At 34.7% G+C, this 18987-nt stretch overlaps 1 protein-coding gene across 1 annotated transcript in view; it reads left to right on the plus strand.

Annotated features, from left to right (window-relative positions):
- LOC134690718 (zinc finger protein 91-like) overlaps nt 1-9493 on the plus strand; it is a 33254-nt gene extending 23761 nt beyond the window's left edge. The window contains exon 6 of the mRNA XM_063550743.1: nt 8802-9493. Within this exon, the coding sequence (XP_063406813.1) occupies nt 8802-9424 (623 nt within the window). The 3' untranslated portion in view covers nt 9425-9493. The remainder of the gene's footprint in view (nt 1-8801) is intronic.
- Nucleotides 9494-18987: the final 9494 nt, after the last annotated feature.

Raw genomic sequence — 18987 nt, forward strand, 5'->3', positions numbered from 1 at the left:
CTGACACCCCTTTTTGCAGAAGAAATAAGTGTTTTAGATAGCATTCCCGACCAGATAAATAATTAAGAATTTAAAATAAAGGCAGCTTAGACAAAAAGTCTTACTCCTTCCATTGGTAATTATATTTTTTAAAAGAGGCCTTCCACCTCTCGTGCCGACGAGGATTAGAAACAGTAATCAAGTTGTATCTGATTTAAACTTTTTAATTTATTTTTCCGTTCCGTTTCGTTCCGCAAAGTACCAATTGCTCTGAGGAATTGGTATTTAACGGAATCGAACGGAAACCGACATGTATAATGTAATAAAAGCAGTATGATAAAAACAAGTCAGACCCTTCTTTTTTGAATGAGTGGTAAGTGTTTTAGATAGCATTTCGACTTGATCAATATTTAAATAAACAGCTGCGCCATGAGCGCATGATACGCCCGTCGTCTTGTGAAAAAACATAAATCTTTTTTGAATAACACAGGGTTGTACAGGATGTCATGCTTAGTATATCCTGACTCCTTCCTTATTCCCGCTCAATAGGAAGATTCATCATTGTACAAGATGTATTTGGAAACCCGACGCAACATTAGCCTGTTAAGTTTTAAGCAATAGAGATACAGCGCAACATGTGAAAAAAAACCTCTTTTTTTACAAAAAACTCAATAACTCGAAAATATAAAAATGAATCATCACCAAAAAGTATACAGATCTTTAGATTAATATAAAGAAGTGTGTAAAGTTTTAAGCAATAATCATAAATCGTTTTTGAGATATGGTGCGACATGTAACCCCCCCCCTTTTTTTTTTACAAAATACTCAATAACTCAAAAATGAAATTTTGAATCATCACCAAAACGTATACAGATCTTAAAATTAATATAACAAAGACATGTGTAAAGTTTTAAGTAATAATCATAAATCGTTTTTGAGATATGGTGCGACATGTGAAAAAAACACACCCCTGTTTTAGTTACAAAGTGCCGTAACTCAAAAAGTTGTAATCTTATTTTCACAAAAAAAACCTCCCCCTTTTTTACAAAATACTCAATAACTCAAAAATTAAATTTTGAATCATCACCAAAAAGTATACAGATATTAAGATTAATATAACTAAGAAGTATTTAAAGTTTAAAGCCATAATCAAGAATCGTTTTTGAGATACGGTGCGACATGTGAAAAAAACACACCCCTGTTTTAGTTACAAAGGGCCGTAACTCAAAAAGTTGTAATCTTATTTTCACAAAAGAGTATACAGATCATTTGACCATCATAAGAAACAACTATGTTAAGTTTCATGAAATTTGGATAAGTCGATCTCAAGTTACGGTGCGACATGTTTACACCGGACAGACGGACAGACGGGCGGACGGACGGACGGACACTGGACATTTGTATACCATAATACGTCCCGTCAAAATTGACGGACGTATAAAAAATAACACAAAGACAGGTTAGACAAAAGGTCTTTCTACTTCCATTGGTAATTATAAATTAAAAAAGGGGCCTTCCGAAGATGATTAGAAACAGTGATCAAAACTTGACAGACAAAAGATTGACGTGCGAGTTTAACACAATGTAATGTGATGCCTGAAACACTTCTCAAGCAACGTGGGTCATATTTGGCACCACAAATAGCAGAGATCTACAAAAAGCTTGGCTGTGACAAAGAGACGTCTGCAGTACTCAAACTTTATTTATAGAACGAACAACATAAAAACAAGTACACAATCCCGAACCTAATAACCGTTACACTATCCCCCCTTTTCTTTATAAACAGACAGTTCTCAATAAGAATATCTCTTATTTTTTTGCACAAATGTTTTTGTCAATCTTTGAAACGTAAGGGTTGGTTTATTTTGCGTCCATATCGACTGATTTTAGGTGGGTGCTTTTCTTTTGTCATCTGATGATTCCCAGGTAAGTCTGGAGCCTGTGTCCTCGACTCACTGGAATCTGAACTGTCATCCATCTTGGGTGAAATCTTTGGATTTAAGGCATCATTGAGAGACCCTATCTTCTTGGTTACGTTTGCATGGGTCTTACTACCACTTGAGACTGGACTCAGTGTCCCCGAATCACGTGATATAATCTCCTTCTGTTCTGATTCATCATCTTGTTTGGTTGAATTCTTGCCCGAATCTAAACTTTGTATCGTCTGTTCTAATGAACATATGATATAGTCTTCAAATAGTGAATTCTCTTTCTTTGAACTATCAGATTTATCGTCGTTAGCCGCATCATAAGCATCTGAAATTTCGACAACAAATTCTTGCGATAGCTTAATATTCTTGTTCTCAAACCCACCCGAGTCTGGAGCCTGTGTCCTCGGCTCATGTGGCACATTTGAACCAATCGCACTTACCTCGTCCATGTCTGAAACATTATCTTTTTCAAGATTATCCTGTAGGCGAGTTTCCACTAAAACCGACCCAGTGTTGTTATTGTCTTGTAAGGAAGCTGGGTCTAAAACATCAACAATACTTTCTTTTAGACTTTCAACTCCTCCATATACATCTGTCTCGTCCATGGGCTTTAAAGTATCTAAAGTGGGTTCCATTTCAGCCGTAACTCTTGATATTTGGCAATCATTTTCTGTTCGATACCGTCCTGGTCAGCAGATCACCTTATTTGGCCATTATGATACCATCCACTTCTTTCAGTAAGTCTATTCCAATCAAAATATCATCTCTTATGGGGGCAATGCATACTTTCCAAATTATCTCCTTTTTACCCAGTTGAAGCTTTGCAACAATATTCATGTCAGCCTCCATTTCTTTCCCATTTTCTGCATTCAATAAGCAAGCTTTTATACCGGTAGTACCGCTCAAACCAATACAATTTGCAAAGGATCTTGAAAGTACCGTTACATCTGCTCCTGTATCAACAATAGCATCGACCTTATTGCCATTGACTTGAATTGGAATGAGTAAATCTTGTCCTCTGCCAATTTGATAATATATCTCCTTTCACAATCAGCACCAGTATCTTGTCTTCTCATAGGGCTGGGGGATCGTGATCTTTTTGGACAATCACGTTTGAAATGGCTTTTATCGCCACAAAAATAACATCCCGTTGACTGTGCTGTCAAGGTAACTGGTTTTGAATCATGCAGCATGGCCCTTTCTAAAAGATCTCTTAGTGCTTTGATTTCATTCTGTAATGTTTGATTATCTGGTTTCCGAAATGAATTTACCAACTGCCTAACGCTGTCCATCCCTTCATATTGGTCAGTATTCTTTTCCTCTTCATCTTTCCACGTAACGCGTCTGGTCCTTTGTTTTGTATTATAATCAACATCCCTACCCAACGTAGCATGATAATTGTGTTGTAGTTGTACAACAATATCTAGTGCTGAAGATACAGTCTAAGGTTGGTGGTTTAAAGCTTCATATGCTATTTTGGCGTTCTTGTGGCCCTTCAAAAAGTGTTCCGCTGCAAGTTCCTCTTGTAACTCGATACTACTTGTTGGGTATGCTCTTGAGACTTATCGTCTTACTTCTTCAGCAAACTCTTCATTCTTTTCATTGTGTTGTCTTAAATCAGATAGTTTTTTTCCGTGCAGTGGATGGGGGCTCTTTTCGGTTGAACCTGTTTCCATGTGACGCGAATTGGATTCAAAAGAATCTCTTTCCTGTCGAGGAATTGCGGTCATAAATTTACTCGCCTGTCCTCGCAGGCATTCAATGTACCTATCTAACTTTTCCTCCTCTGTCCATTCGTTTCTCCTAGCTTCCCTGTTGAATGGGATAATAAACCCCTCATAATCATCCTTCCCGTCGAATGTTGGAAGTTTTTGGTGCGGAACGTCACTATTTGGTACTTTTTGTCTTGTCTGCTGTGTATTGTTACTACTGTGCATAGCTTCAATATCACTAGAAAACGAAGGTTGTATGTTTCTTATCAAATCTTGTCTATTATTTGTGTTCATAGAACTCGACCTAGACTCCCATCTTTCTATAGTGCTTAACAACGGTTTAAAAGGGGGGAGTGTTGTGGTATCCCTTGGTGTTGATGACAATGGTGTGTGTGAATTAGCATTTAGTCTGGGACTGTTCCCGCGACCAAACTGCAAACTCCCGTTCTGTCTGTCATCATCTAAATTCTGTGTTGTTGTATCCCTTTGTGTTTATGACAATGGTGTGTGTGAATTTGCATTTGGTCTGGGACTGTTCCCGCGACCAAACTGCAAACTTCCGGACTGTATGTCATCATCTGTATTCTGGGACGATGGCCTGGGACTGTTCCCTCGACCGAACTGCAAATATCCTATTGGTTGATTATCTAAACTAAATGAAGGTGGTCTGGGACTGTTCCCACGACCGAACTGTAAAACCGATTTCGGCTTGCTATCTTGACCGAACAGAGATTGTCTGTGACTGTTCTCTTGGTCAACCTGAAAACTGTCAACTGGTTTGTTTTCACCTAACTTAGGGTCTAGGTGTTCATTATTTCCATCATATAATCCATACTTTGGACAAATAGAAGACCCAGAAAAATCGTCAACTGTGTAACCGGAAGTATTAGTTCCTGTGCTCTTAATGTCGGATTTCGATGTCTCCCGGTTCTGCAAAAACGTATTGTTCAATTCTTCTATACTTCTACTTTGTTGGTAGAGTAGCTGCATTGTATTGGCAGAAACCTTATCCCGTTTTCTAAACATATGTCATGGTGACAGCCAAGGTTCCCATGTCGTTCCCCATTCTTTCTAACACGTTAAGCATTTTTATGCCCAACTGATCACCATTTGGAGGGGAATCTTCGCTGACTTTTCGATCAGAACCCGTCTCTACTACTGTATCGTCATTCATGTTTATTATTAAATTGCAATTTATAAAAGATTGTAATTTTCAATCCTGTGGATCGACGTGTACTGAAAATGATTCCCTATCTAACCAATACTCTTGGCATATGTCAAGTGTTAATCTTCTAAACCACTTTTGTGCCCATATTCTTTTAGGATGAAGCCCGTCTCTTACCAGGTGAAAATTAATATTTTGTCTGTTGTGTGATGACGAGTGGAATAGACCTGAGATAGTTGTGTAGAACAGTTTCACTCATAAGTCCTTTATTTTCTAAATTCGATCTGTAATACTTAAAAAACACGTATTACATGAAACAGTCTAAAAATATGCAAATTATTATGATACAAAATGCAAATCTTGACTAAAATAAAATAAAGAATAAAAAATAAAAAAAATTTTGTATGTCCGGTAATTTGGTGACGAGGTCGGAGCCACCGGAATTATTTTTTTTCAAATGCAAATTTTTGTCAGCTAAATTTTTTGTAAAATTAAAACAATTTTCAGTATTTAAAGTATAAAAATCATACGATCTCACCGGAATAATTATGTTTGGGTTGTGATTGACGGAGATCCGCTTCTGGATCGCCCAATCGTCGACTCACGTGGTTTTCCAAACTGGCTACTTTCCGATGAATTTCCAAACTTCTCAGTCGAATAAATTCACAATAGTCGACACTTCTGACACCAGTGTGATGCCTGAAACATTTCTCAAGCAACGTGGGTCCTATTTGGCACCACAAATAGCAGAGATCTACAAAAAGCTTGGCTGTGACAAAAAGACGTCTGCAGTACTCAAACTTTATTTATAGAACGAACAACATAAAAACAAGTACACAATCCCGAACCCAATAACCGTTACAGTAATTAAAAAATTGACACTGTCATAGTTTAAGTACACTTGTATTTCTACATCAAAAGCTTATGTCATTCGCACTGTATTTTGTCAAAGTTGCGGACTTCTAATTTAATAAAAGGTTGATTTTGATATTTTCATTTGTAACCACTGTAATGACGCCGGGTATAATTGACGAGAGCTTTGTTTTTATTCAAGACATTTTTTTTCATTTTTTTTTTAACTTAAATACACATGCATGATATTCATTAGCACAATTTAAAACTTACATTCAAATGAATTCCAAGAGGATCAACATTACTTTAGACATACAAATGTAGCAACTCATTCCGAACTTAAATAATTAACGACAACATTTTTTTGCCCATTTCATCATTTTTTTGCCCATTTCATCATTTTTTTTTCCCGAAAATTTTAAAATATAATAAGGAATGGATGGATTTTGGGTAACCTGCATTTGTGTTAAATTATTTATTAATGATCAGGTCGAGAATCCTATATAAAACAATTACCACTCATTCAAAAAAAGAAGTGTCAGCCTTTTTTTATCATACTGATTTTATTACATTTGTAGATGTCTGTTTCCGTTCGATTCCGTTAAATACCAATTCCTCAGACCAATTGGTACTTTGCGGAACGTGCAATGTGAAAAATGCCCGGCAGGCATGGCTTTTTATCAGGAATTTAATGTAAAAAAACTCATCAAAATCGGACTTGAAATAAAAAACAAATATATTTTTTCAGGCCCCCCCCCCATTGGCCCCCTTTATCTCGGGTCCCATAAGAGCAATATAAATCCGTAGGCAGTCTACAAATAGAAAATTAAAATGGAATATAAAGAACAGGTTTTTATTACATTATAGATGTCTGTTTCCGTTCGATTCCGTTAAATACCAATTCCTCAGAGCAATTGGTACTTTGCGGAACGGAACGGAACGGAATAATAAATTAAAAAGTTTAAATCAGATTCAACTTGATCACTATCTCTAATCATCGTCGGAACGGGCTGTTGGAGGCCTCTTTTTTAAAATATAATTACCGATGGAAGGAGAAAGACTTTTTGTGTAACCTGCCTTTGTGTTAATTTTTTTATTATTGATCAAGTCGCAAATGCTATCTAAAACACATACCACTCATGCAAAAAGAGGTGTCAGACAATTTTTTTTATCATACTGCTTTTATTACATTATAAATGTCTGGTTCCGTTCGATTCCGTTAAATACCAATTCCTCAGAGCAATTGGTACTTTGCGGAACGGAACGGAACGGAATAATAAATTAAAAAGTTTAAATCAGATTCAACTTCATTACTGTTCCTAATCCTCGTCGGAACGAAAGGTGGAAGGCCTCTTTTAAAAAATATAATTACCAATGGAAGGAGTAAGACTTTTTGTCTATCCTGCCTTTGTTTTAAATTCTTAACTATTTATCAGGTCGGGAATGCTATCTAAAACACTTATTTCTTCTGCAAAAAGGGGTGTCAGACACATTTTTTTTTATCATACTGGTTTTATTACATTATAAATGTCTGGTTCCGTTCGATTCCGTTAAATACCAATTCCTCAGAGCAATTGGTACTTTGCGGAACGGAACGGAACGGAATAATAAATTAAAAAGTTTAAATCAGATTCAACTTGATTACTGTTTCTAATTCTCGTCGGCACGAGAGGTGGAAGGCCTCTTTTAAAAAATATAATTACCAATGGAAGGAGTAAGACTTTTTGTCTAAGCTGCCTTTGTTTTAAATTCTTAATTATTTATCAGGTCGGGAATGCTATCTAAAACACTTATTTCTCGTGCAAAAAGGGGTGTCAGACACATTTTTTTTTGATCATACTGCTTTTATTACATTATAAATGTCTGTTTCCGTTCGATTCCGTTAAATACCAATTCCTCAGAGCAATTGGTACTTTGCGGAACGAAACGGAACGGAATAATAAATTAAAAATTTTAAATCAGATTCAACTTGATCACTGTCTCTAATCATCGTCGGAACGGGCTGTTGCAGGCCTCTTTTTTAAAATATAATTACCGATGGAAGGAGAAAGACTTTTCGTGTAACCTGCCTTTGTGTTAAATTTTTTTATTATTGATCAAGTCGAAAATGCTATCTAAAACACATACCACTTATGCAAAAAGAGGTGTCAGACAATTTTTTTTTATCATACTGCTTTAATTACATCAAAGATGTCTGTTTCCGTTCGATTCCGTTAAATACCAATTCCTCAGAGCAATTGGTACTTTGCGGAACGGAACGGAACGGAATAATAAATTTAAAAAGTTAAAATCAGAACCAAATGTTTCTAATCATCGTCGGAAAGGACGACGTGAGGTCAGTCTAGATATCATAATGCATGACTTGCAAATGCGTTATTTTCATGATAATTTATCAGGACAATCCGACATATTCATTTACAGAATAGTTCCCGATGTTATACATTATTGCACATTTCACCTGTGAAGATGAGATTAAGTATACATTTGTGTTATTTGTATATGGAAAACCGTAAAACACAGAAATTTTAAAGTTTGTTTTGTTTTAAAGATTTTTCGAAATTTTGATAAATGCCCCCTTTGGATACCTTAAATGAAATTCTGTTCCGTTCCGTTCCGTTCCGTTCCGTTCCGTAAAGTACCAATAGCCGAATTATTGGTATATATATATGCGGAATTCAAATTTTAAAATGTCAGTTTTTTATTTTTGTTATTTCTATTCAATTAAATTTTTGTAATGATAAGAACACATCACAAAAATCAATTAAGAGTAAAATTTGATTAGCATATAAAAAGATCGACCACCAAAAAATATGCGTTCCTATGCAGTTATGTGGTTGTTATCATCAGAAGACACATTTGGTTAGGGACAATAACTCAAGTTTTAAGTGAATGGATCATTATGAAATTTTACCACAAGGTTCAACACCACAAAAAGAAGGTTGGGACTGATTTATGATAATATAATACCAACAGTTTTGGAAGCCACTAGCATTGGTTTTATACTAATTCAGTTGTCAGGAAAATGTTTTTTTTTTTTTTTATTAAATTAAGGAAGTCTAAGTGCTGTTGTTCTTTACCTTTTCTGTATTGATAGATTTAACATTGAACCTTTGTAAAAATTACATAAAATCTGTAAATAATTCAATATTTAATGTTTTTTAGCACATGTATGGAACCAACATCAAATGAAGATGGCAGGTGATAGTCGTCAATACTACCAGTGTGACCGATGTCCATACCAAACGCCACTTAAATGTAAATTTAACAATCATATGAATGGCCACAATAACATCAGGAACTATGTCTGTGACCAATGTGATTCTAGGTTTGTTACGTCCAGTACGCTACGGACACACAAACAATGGAAACATTCGTCAAAAGAGGAGGACAAAATCTGTAGCCATTGTGGTTATAAAACTAAAACAAGCAACAAATTAAACGAACATATTAGAGTTCAGCATCAGTTAAAAGGAGTAAAGCCGTACCATTGTACATACTGTGACTTTAAATGTGCCACCGGTGGCAACTGCCGCAAACATATCATGGCTAAGCATAAAGATCTTCCTGTCCATTATACCTGTGACACAGAATATCTGGAAATTGCCAGAATGGCACGGCAGGAAGGGAACACTAACCCATTGATTGTCCACACTGCCAATGATACTCATTCAGACAATCAGATAGCACAGAGTCCAGCTACGTTTACACAGATCGTACCTAACTTTGAACAGCTACCACCAGCGGATCATTTAATGTTTGACCCAGTCCGATACGAAAAACTTTAAATCAGTTGTTTGGTAAATGAGATTTAAGTGAAGGAATTTTATGGAATAATAAGTAAATTTTATTATGAAGGCTTTGATTAATCTAATGAAATAATGAATTAAAAAATTATTGGTTCAAAAATTTGTTTTTTTCTTGTTGATTTAGTTAAAATTTTCAAACTTTAGTTTTAAGTTAACAAAAAATAATGGCTATTTGGTTAATGAGAAGGTATACCTTATGTAAACTTAGTGTTTAGTCTGAGACTTCAGTTATAGAAAGCTCAACACAGATTTAGTGATCCATTGCAGGGGTGTAAACTAACTACTTAAAAGCTTTATATTTTAGAAGGTTCAAGACATGGATGGTTTATACATTGTTTAAAGATGCCTTATAAAGTTTCTGTCTGTCATATGTCTATTGTCCTGGACCTCATTTTATGGTTCATTCACTACATGATACTTTAAGCCATAGGTACTCTTTCAGACAATCAGATTGCACAGAGCCCAGCCACATTTACACAGATCTTCCCTAACTTTGAACAGCTACCACCAGCGGATCATTTAATGTTTGACCCTGTTATTTGTATATGAAGTTTTGGAGAAGGAATTTTATTTGATAATAAGTAAATTTAATTATGAGGGAATTAATTAATCTTATGAAATAATGAATTAAAAATTGTATCTTTTATTACAAATATTATCTTTTTGTATTGATAAAGATTTCAAACTTTGTATTAAGTTAAAAAAAAATGGCTACTTGGTCTCGTTTGTTTATACAAAGGTATACCTTATGTGAACTAATGTTAAAGTTGGAGTAAGGGCAGTTCTGTCTTAGTCAACAAGAGACACTTAGAAATATACAAAAAATGTTTCCCTGTACCAAGTGAAACTTGATTTTGAATTGGAACTTTTAAAAAAAATTCTGACTCTCTCTCACATTTTATATCAGTGTAAGTTTTGATTTTTAGCTCACCTGGCCCAATGGCCTGATTTCTTGTGAGAGTAATTGTCCTTAAATAAGGAGTTTAACCTTTTATTTTCATTTGCCTATTACTTTGAAAACTATAATAGATAGAGAACAACATTAAAATGCTAAAATGAGGAGCAAGACAATTTCTACAAATAATATACAAAAAGAAGATGTGCTATGTCAGATTGCCAATGAGACAACTCTCCACAAGTGACCAAAATGACACAGAAATTAACAACTATAGGTCACTGTTTGGCCTTCAACAATGTACAAAGCCCATACCGCATAGTCAGCTATAAAAAGTCTATATCACATAGTCAGCTCATTCTGGATAGTCATCTATATAAATAAGTCTGCAATCAATGTCAACACCTTATTAAAGTTATTGCCCTTTGATAATGATTTCTACAAATTAGTTTTTTTATCTTATACCTTGAAAGTTATAATCATTAAAGATAGATTGAAAATTAAACAAGCAAAAATGATCCACAAGACAGAGTCCTCACTTAGGCGAGTCCATGAGTCCTGGACTCATCAAAATCTGTCTGGACTCATGATTTTCAAAACTGGTGAGTCCACAGATGCATCAAGATTGAAATATTTTGTATAACCTGAACACAGTTAAACACAAATATCATCATGTTGTAGCAAAAGTTTAAAAGTGATCTGAATTTAATGTCATTTCATTGCTCTGTTAGGAAATGGAGACTAAAATGTTATATTATATTGCAATAAAATATTTTCTTCTTTCTGTTGGACTCATCATGGCTAAAAATGATGAGTCCCTGGACTCGCCTTCAAAAATCCTTAGTGAGAACCCTGCTCAAGTCATGAACTACAATTAAGACAATATACAGGTAATAGTCCAATGACTCTTTCTCTTAGAGTTATTGCCCAATGAACAATGGCAATGTTCACCATTTGATTTGCATTTTGAGTTGCATGATCAGGTTATAAAGATATATATACACTTTAAATCACAAAAATGATCAGCAAGTTGTGATCTACCAACAAGAAAACTTTTGCTGATATAGTTAGTAGACTGTCACACCTTATATGAGTGATCTCCCTTAAATGTGGATATTGTTGACGCTCTTTTGTGTTATGAGTAAAATCTAATGAAGATAGAGAGAAATTATATAAAGCCCAAATGATCAGTATTACAAAATCAGCAAAACCAGAGATTTTTTTTATGAATTCTATTCTCTATAATGTAAGAAAGTGCCCTTTATTGAATATGCACATAGACCCAGGTGAGAGACACAGGCTTTTAAGAGCCTCTAGTTGTTCTGATTTTGTTATGTACTGCCTAATAAAATTTGTTTTAAGCATGCTCAACAATTTTCATGAATTAAGGAAACAGTGTATTTTCTCGGATTGAGGAAACAGGAAGGTCCGAATGATTTTGAGAGTTCTGGTCCCAACGAATTAGGGGCCATAAGGGTCCAAAATTAAACTTTGTTTGATTTCCTCAAACTTAATAATGGGGGTTGTTTGATAATGCCTTATCTAACTGTGTATTCAGATTCTTAATTTTTGGTCCTGTTTTTAAATTGGTCTACATTTATAAGGTCCAAAGGGTCCAAAATTAAACTTAGCTTTGATTTTGAAAAAAAAATAAATTATTTAGAAGCTATATTGGTACAATTTATCGGTTACAATTTTTTTCTTTAAAAAGTTGTTTTTTATGTTATAAGGACACACTAAACCAATTTCATTTTTGAAGTAAAAAGTAGTATAAATAACAACAGTCATAAAAAACATAACTTTTCTTTGTTTTGAATTGTCCTTCTTGGGGGATTCCCTGTTTTTTCCACATAAAAACACCCGAAAATCCTTAAATTGGACTTTCATCCTTTTTTAGGGTTAAATTAACTATTGATCACACATATCATACTATATGTAAATCGAGATATTGATCAAAAAGCATTTTTATTTTTGGTTTTTATGGGAAATTTTACTCTGTTGGCACTTTTTGAAATTGGCCCTTCTGTGAAAAAAATCCTCGGCATATTGGCCCTACCTCTTTAAACTAAGTTTGATTTAAACAAAAACTGAATTATTGGACTTCTTTGATATGCTGAATCTAAACATGTACTTAGATTTTTTGTAATGGGCCCAGTTTTCAAGTTGGTCCAAATCAGGATCCAAAATTATTATATTAAGTATTGTGCAATAGCAAGTCTTCAATTGCACACTTATTGCGCAATAGCAAGAAATATCTGATTGCACAACATTGTGCAATAGCAAGAAAATTTTTAATTAAAGTTATCTTTCTTTATCCAGAATAGTAGTTGAATCAACTTAAATCATTGTTTTATACAATATACAATGTATATTCACTTTTACTACCAACTGATAAATTAAAATAATCTTTACCATTCAGTGATAACAAGCACGTTTTTTACATCTTAAAATTTTATGATGTATTTAAATGAGTAGTTATTGTTGCAAACTCCATTAGAAATTTGAATTGCGATCAGTTTTGGAATAAGGGAAAGGGGTGTGTGAAAAAAAATGGGAATGGTTCAATTTTTATCATTTCAGATTTCATAAATAAAAAGAAAATTTCTTCAAACATTTTTTTTGAGAGGATTTATATTCAACAGCATAATGAATTGCTCAAAGACAAAATAAAAATGTTAAGTTCATCAGAACACATTCATTCTGTGTCAGAAACCTGTGCTGTGTCAACTATTTAATCACAATCCAAATTTAGAGCTGAATCCAGCTTGAATATTGTGTCCATTTGCCCCAACCGTTCAGGGTTCAACCTCTGCGGTCGTATGAAGCTGCGCCCTGCGGAGCATTTGGTTTTAATATGAGAGCTCAACTCTGTTCATTGTTAGCTCACCTGGCCCGAAGGGCCAATTGAGCTTTTCTCATCACTTGGCGTCCGTCGTCCGTCGTCGTCGTCGTCGTTAACTTTTACATAAATCTTCTTCTCCAAAACTACTGGGCCAAATTAAATCAAACTTGGACAAAATCATCATTGGGGAATTTAGTTTAAAAAATGTGTGGTGTGACCCGTCACACCAACCAAGATGGCCGCCATGGCTAAAAATAAAACACAGGGGTAAAATGCGTTTTTTGGCTTATAACTCAAAAACCAAACCTTTTAGAGCAAATCTGACAGGTGGTAAAATTGTTTATCTAGTCAAGATCTAACTGCCCTGATATTTTCAGATGAATCCGACAACCCGTTGTAGGGTTGCTGCCCCTGAATTAGTAATTTTAGGGAAATTTGGCAGTTTTTGGTTATTATCTTGAATATTATTATAGATAGAGATAAACTATAAACAGCAATAATGTTCAACAAAGTAAGATCTACAAATAAGTCAACATAACCAAAATGGTCAGTTGACCCCTTTAGGAGTTATTGCCCTTTATAGTCAATTTTTAACCATTTTTTGTTAATCTTAGTAATCTTTTACAAAAATCTTCTCCTCTAAAACTACCAGGCCAAATTAATCTAAACTTGACCACAATCATCTTGGGGGTATCTAGTTTTAAAAAATGTGTGGCGTGACCTGGTCAACCAACCAAGATGGCTGCCATGGCTAAAAATAGAACATAGGGGTAAAATGCAGTTTTTGGCTTATAACTCAAAACCAAAGCATTCAGATAGACTAAATGGGACAAGTGGTAAAATTGTTTATCTAGGCAAGATCTAACTGCCCTGAAACTTTCAGATGAATCCGACAACACGTTGTTGGGGTTGCTGCCCCTGAATTGGTAATTTTAGGGAAATTTTGCTGTTTTTGGTTATTATCTTGAATATTATTATAGATAGAGATAAACTGTAAACAGCAATAATGTTCAGCAAAGTAAGATCTACAAATAAATTAGCATGACCAAAATGGTCAGTTGACCCCTTTAGGAGTTATTGCCCTTTATAGTCAATTTTTAACAATGTTCATGAAATTTGTAAATTTTTACTAACATTTTCCACTGAAACTACTGGGCCAAGTTCAATATAGATAGAAATAATTGTAAGCAGCAAGGATGTTCAGTAAAATAAGATGAACAAACACTTCACCATCACAAAAATATAATTTTGTCATTAATCCATCTGCGTCCTTTGTTTAATATTCACATAGACCAAGGTGAGCGACACAGGCTCTTTAGAGCCTCTAGTTTCTTGCACGGTCGGTAAAGCAAACGATATGGACATATATAGGACCAGTAACTAAGGTTTGATCGATCTATATTATCAGAAGTCCATTGCTGAAATAAATTAATGGTGCTAGCTTTATTTCCTTGTTTATGAGGAAGATTTTAGTTAGTTTAAACATTTTTATTTATAGTGGATTGGGAAACAAGTTTTGCAACTTATATTAATCCCTTTCCACTTTGCGGGTGCAAGTGCTGCCTTGTAGCGGTATTAGCCTACACTTTTCGAAATCTACAAGGGTGTTTTGTAAGTGCAAGAGATATGGCTCTCTCTTCATACGGGTCAGCCATTTATCGTCCCCTTCCGACGGACTATCATCGTACTCGCAGATAGTGTCAAGGGAGAGCCGACAATTGAGTTCCTGCAATTTTCATCCCAAACGGGAATCGAACCAGGAACCTTGTGTTAGTAGTTCGATGCCCTAACCACTACACCAGTACACCACTGCTCTTTGAGCTTTCGGACATTGATAATTCCAATAGAAATGCAAACAGTAAACTATCCGGCAGTTGAAGAACGTGTTCACCAAACTAAATACAAAATGTCAATTGAAAACAAAATCAAGTGCTTTTAGAGCAGATTTTGCAAAATGAATCATATTAAAAAAAACCCAGAATTTTCTGAATTAGAATTTTTAATTTTCGGAGTCAAGAACATGGACATTTTTTTTCCTTTTTCTTTTACAGGTCTATATACAAACTAGATCATGGATGCCATTTTCTATGACAACATTGACCAATTCCGATAATTGTATTGCACTTCTTGTATTGATTTTGGACAAGTATTTTAAAAAAAGGCAGGATTGGAGTTGTGAGTAAAAACGGAGTATTAGCACTGACTTGGCTAAAAAAGGTATAGGATGACAATTTATGTAAAATAGTCAGAATAAACTGAGGCCGTTAGTTTCTCATTTCAATTGTTTTACATTGTCTTATCGGGGCCTTTTAAAGCTAACTAAGCGGTGTGGGCTTTGCTCATTGTTAAAGGCCGTACTGGTTAATGTCTGTGTCATTTGGGTCTTTTGTGGATAGTTTTCTCATTGTCAATCATACCACATCTTCTTTTTTATAATAAAAAAGACAGGAACGAGATTTATTACAACTAAAAAATATGCAGAACAGAATTTTATCCTAGCCCTCCGGTCCCCTTAATATTAAATGGTACAAACGTACCTCTATCAATTACTATCTTTTTAACTTCATGATTAAAATATTTAAAAACTGGCCGAAAAAAAAATCTATCAGGCGGAGAGGTTGTTCAATAACACAGCAGCTGTATTTTTAAAAGGGTTCTTTCTATGCTCATGATGCTTGCAGAAGTTAAAACTGGCTCGAACCCGATATCGTATCTTCAATGTTAGAATATCAGGATTTGCTAGCATTGAGTTAAGGCAGGTAAAAATTAAACAAATCAGTTAAAACAGAACTTTCCTTAGGCAGCAACCATTTGATTTTCGGGGGAGGTGGGGGGCTATGTTTTTTTTTAAAGTTTGTTTCCAGTTTTTTGTGGACTGAAAAATTATTTGTTTTGGACCCTGAGATAAAAAATTGTTTGTTTCACCCTCAGCTGCCACTATATGTAATGCTAAAATTGAAAGAAAAAAATAGATTCAGTTCTTCGCCGAAGACGAAAAAAAAAGTTTGTACAGAAAAACAAAATAGCCCCCCCCCCCCCCCCGAAATTCAAATGGTTGCTGCCTTAGCCAATTAATATACATTTATAATACATCAAAACAGAGTCCTAGTGAGCGTATCATTGGGCCGAATACAAAATGCAGATACGGAAACGACGGACCCAATCCACGCCCTCCTATATATAGTTCCATGTTATATAAAAAATAATGCAATGTATGTTATTTATAAAAGATGATAAATTTCCCATATTACATTTTTCGTTAATTCCTCATCTGCATTCAGGGGTTTATACAAGGTCTGCAGGGGGGCATAAACCATGTGGTGCCGTTTTACAAGTAGTAAGTAGCACTGTCTTTCACTTTGGCGCTTGAATAAATTTGATAAAATGTTCACCGAAATACTTGGGGATGAATGAAACTTAATTTAGAAAGGACCAGTGACAAAATTTCATCCAGGGAAAAAAGTAATAGAATAAAAATTATATCCTTGGTAAAGCGAGATGTTCCTTATGTCGTGAGCATTATTGGAGGTGTTTAGATGGGGTTGGTGGTGGTAATTTGACTGAATTCTAGCACCGTAAAACTGTCAGTCAAGTTAATTGAACCTAGTTTGACTGCTTTGAACCAAGAAATTGATTGCATAAAAACCAAGGCTTTGGCCACAGGCACTTGTCTCAGAATTTTTTTTCCTATATACCTTATTATAACAAGGTATATAGGATTTTTTTTTCTGAGACAAGTGCCTGTGGCTTTGGCTTAAAACACAGTTTTTTTGGGTACACCAATCACCTAATGGGAGGAGACCTATTACGGACGGCGGCTTCAGTTCATTTACAATTGATTGAAATAATTGATATTTATAACAATAAACATCTACTGTTGCCATTTAAACTGTTTCAGAAGGCGCTGCTGATACTATCCAAATGGAATTACTTGTACTTAGGGACGAAATCAAAAGATCGATCTAGGATTAAAAAAAAAATCAAATAGTTGTGGGTGGGGGGTTAAAATTCTGCAAGTTTTGTATATCTAAAATCGATTTTTTCATATATCCCTATTCAGGGTAAATCAATTTTTCACAAATTAAGTTTAGAAGGGGGGAGGGGGTGTGGGTCAGTGAAAAAAACTATGTGAATTAAGTTTTTTAGCCTACATTAAACTTTTGATGTCGTCCCTTAGTTAGTTAAAATATATTGGACGTCACGAGTCCTCTCTAGTGAAACACCTGTCTATTGTTGGGGCGACTTTAAATTAAGGGTCGAGTTTGTCTAATTTTGTAAACAACATTATTCTCTTTTCCGGCCTGGTTTATCCTCGCGTAGCCTGCTCGTACAATGATTACTTCATGAAGAACCCAGGCTAAGCATGTTCCCTGAAAAAAAACTTTGCATAGCTACCTGAATTATTTAAAGCAGGATTGAGAATGTATGCAAGTTTTCTTTCGCAAATGATAGATATGTTTCTTTCATATTCGCTATATGTCTGCTCTGTATCTTCCTTCTTAAGTAGGAACACCACCTTTAATGGTGGAAGAGAGGGTAATAAACTCACTGTAGATCTAATGTGACCTTATTTGAGGGTAGTAATGGGGATACCTTCATGACAAATAATTATAGAAAAACCTGGCCAAATGATGTAAACAGCAGTTTTTGGTGCATAATGATAAATTGAGAATGAAATATTGACTTTTTTAACGAATCTTGTAGTCCAAATAATTATGATGTCTTGAAAGGCTATTATAATTTTTTTCGTAAGGCGTCAAGCAAAGTAAGGCGTCAAAGTAAAAAATTATAATAGCCTTTCAAGACGTCATAAATCTTTGAACTACGTATCTTGTTATTTGTTAAAAATAACAGTAATGATAATTATACACCTTTAATATCGCTATTAGCCTACTCGGGCGTGCTACCCGGCCGCTTGACCTTTTGACGCATACAACAATCACTTTCCCATTGTGGTGTCAGATGTTTTGTTTTATGACGTCAAAATTTTACGGGAACCTACATGTGATATCCAGTAATGGCGGACAAATAGCGATAAGGTGTATTGAGACCTCTGACGAATCATTATAACAATAATTAAACAAATCATCGTAAAATTTTAACCTATTTGATGCATAAAGAAGAGGTAAATGAAATTTAAATCCCTGACAGTACTACAGGGCATTCATACCCTCATACTTATATATATACGTTTTCTAAATCAAAGTATCATCAATAACATTCTTTCGTATGATGAAGACATAATCTTTCAATCAGTTTAATTGAGGTCAGGAGCTGGCATGTCAGTAACTGCTAGTTGACCTCTGTTTATTTATGTACATTCCCGCTGCAAATGTTTGCACCTGTCCTAAGTCAGGAATCTGATGTACAGTAGTTGTCGTTTTTTTATGTAATTTATACGTGTTTCTAGTTATAAAGATTAAATCCTTGGTTTTCTCCTTTAGATGGTTTTACCCTAGTAATTGTGGGGCCCCTTATAGCTTGTTGTTCGGTGTGAACCAAGGCTCTGTGTTGAATGTCATACATTGACCTACATTTACATGTATAATGGTTTACTTTTATAAATTGTTATTTGGATGGAAAGTTGTCTCATTGGCACTTAAACCACATCTTCCTATATATCTATCATCATGTATATTTGTCATTTTGCTTAGTTTCTTTTATATATATATAATTACCTGCTATGACATCAGACTTAAACACGGACCAACGCTGAATAAATGTGGGCAGTTTAAAGAAAATTACACATCTCAAAGTTCAGTATATATATGTAACAATAACATCTCCATGCCTTATATATCATGT

This window comes from Mytilus trossulus, chromosome 11, assembly GCF_036588685.1.
Source record: "Mytilus trossulus isolate FHL-02 chromosome 11, PNRI_Mtr1.1.1.hap1, whole genome shotgun sequence".
Classification (NCBI taxonomy): Eukaryota; Metazoa; Mollusca; class Bivalvia; order Mytilida; family Mytilidae; genus Mytilus; species Mytilus trossulus.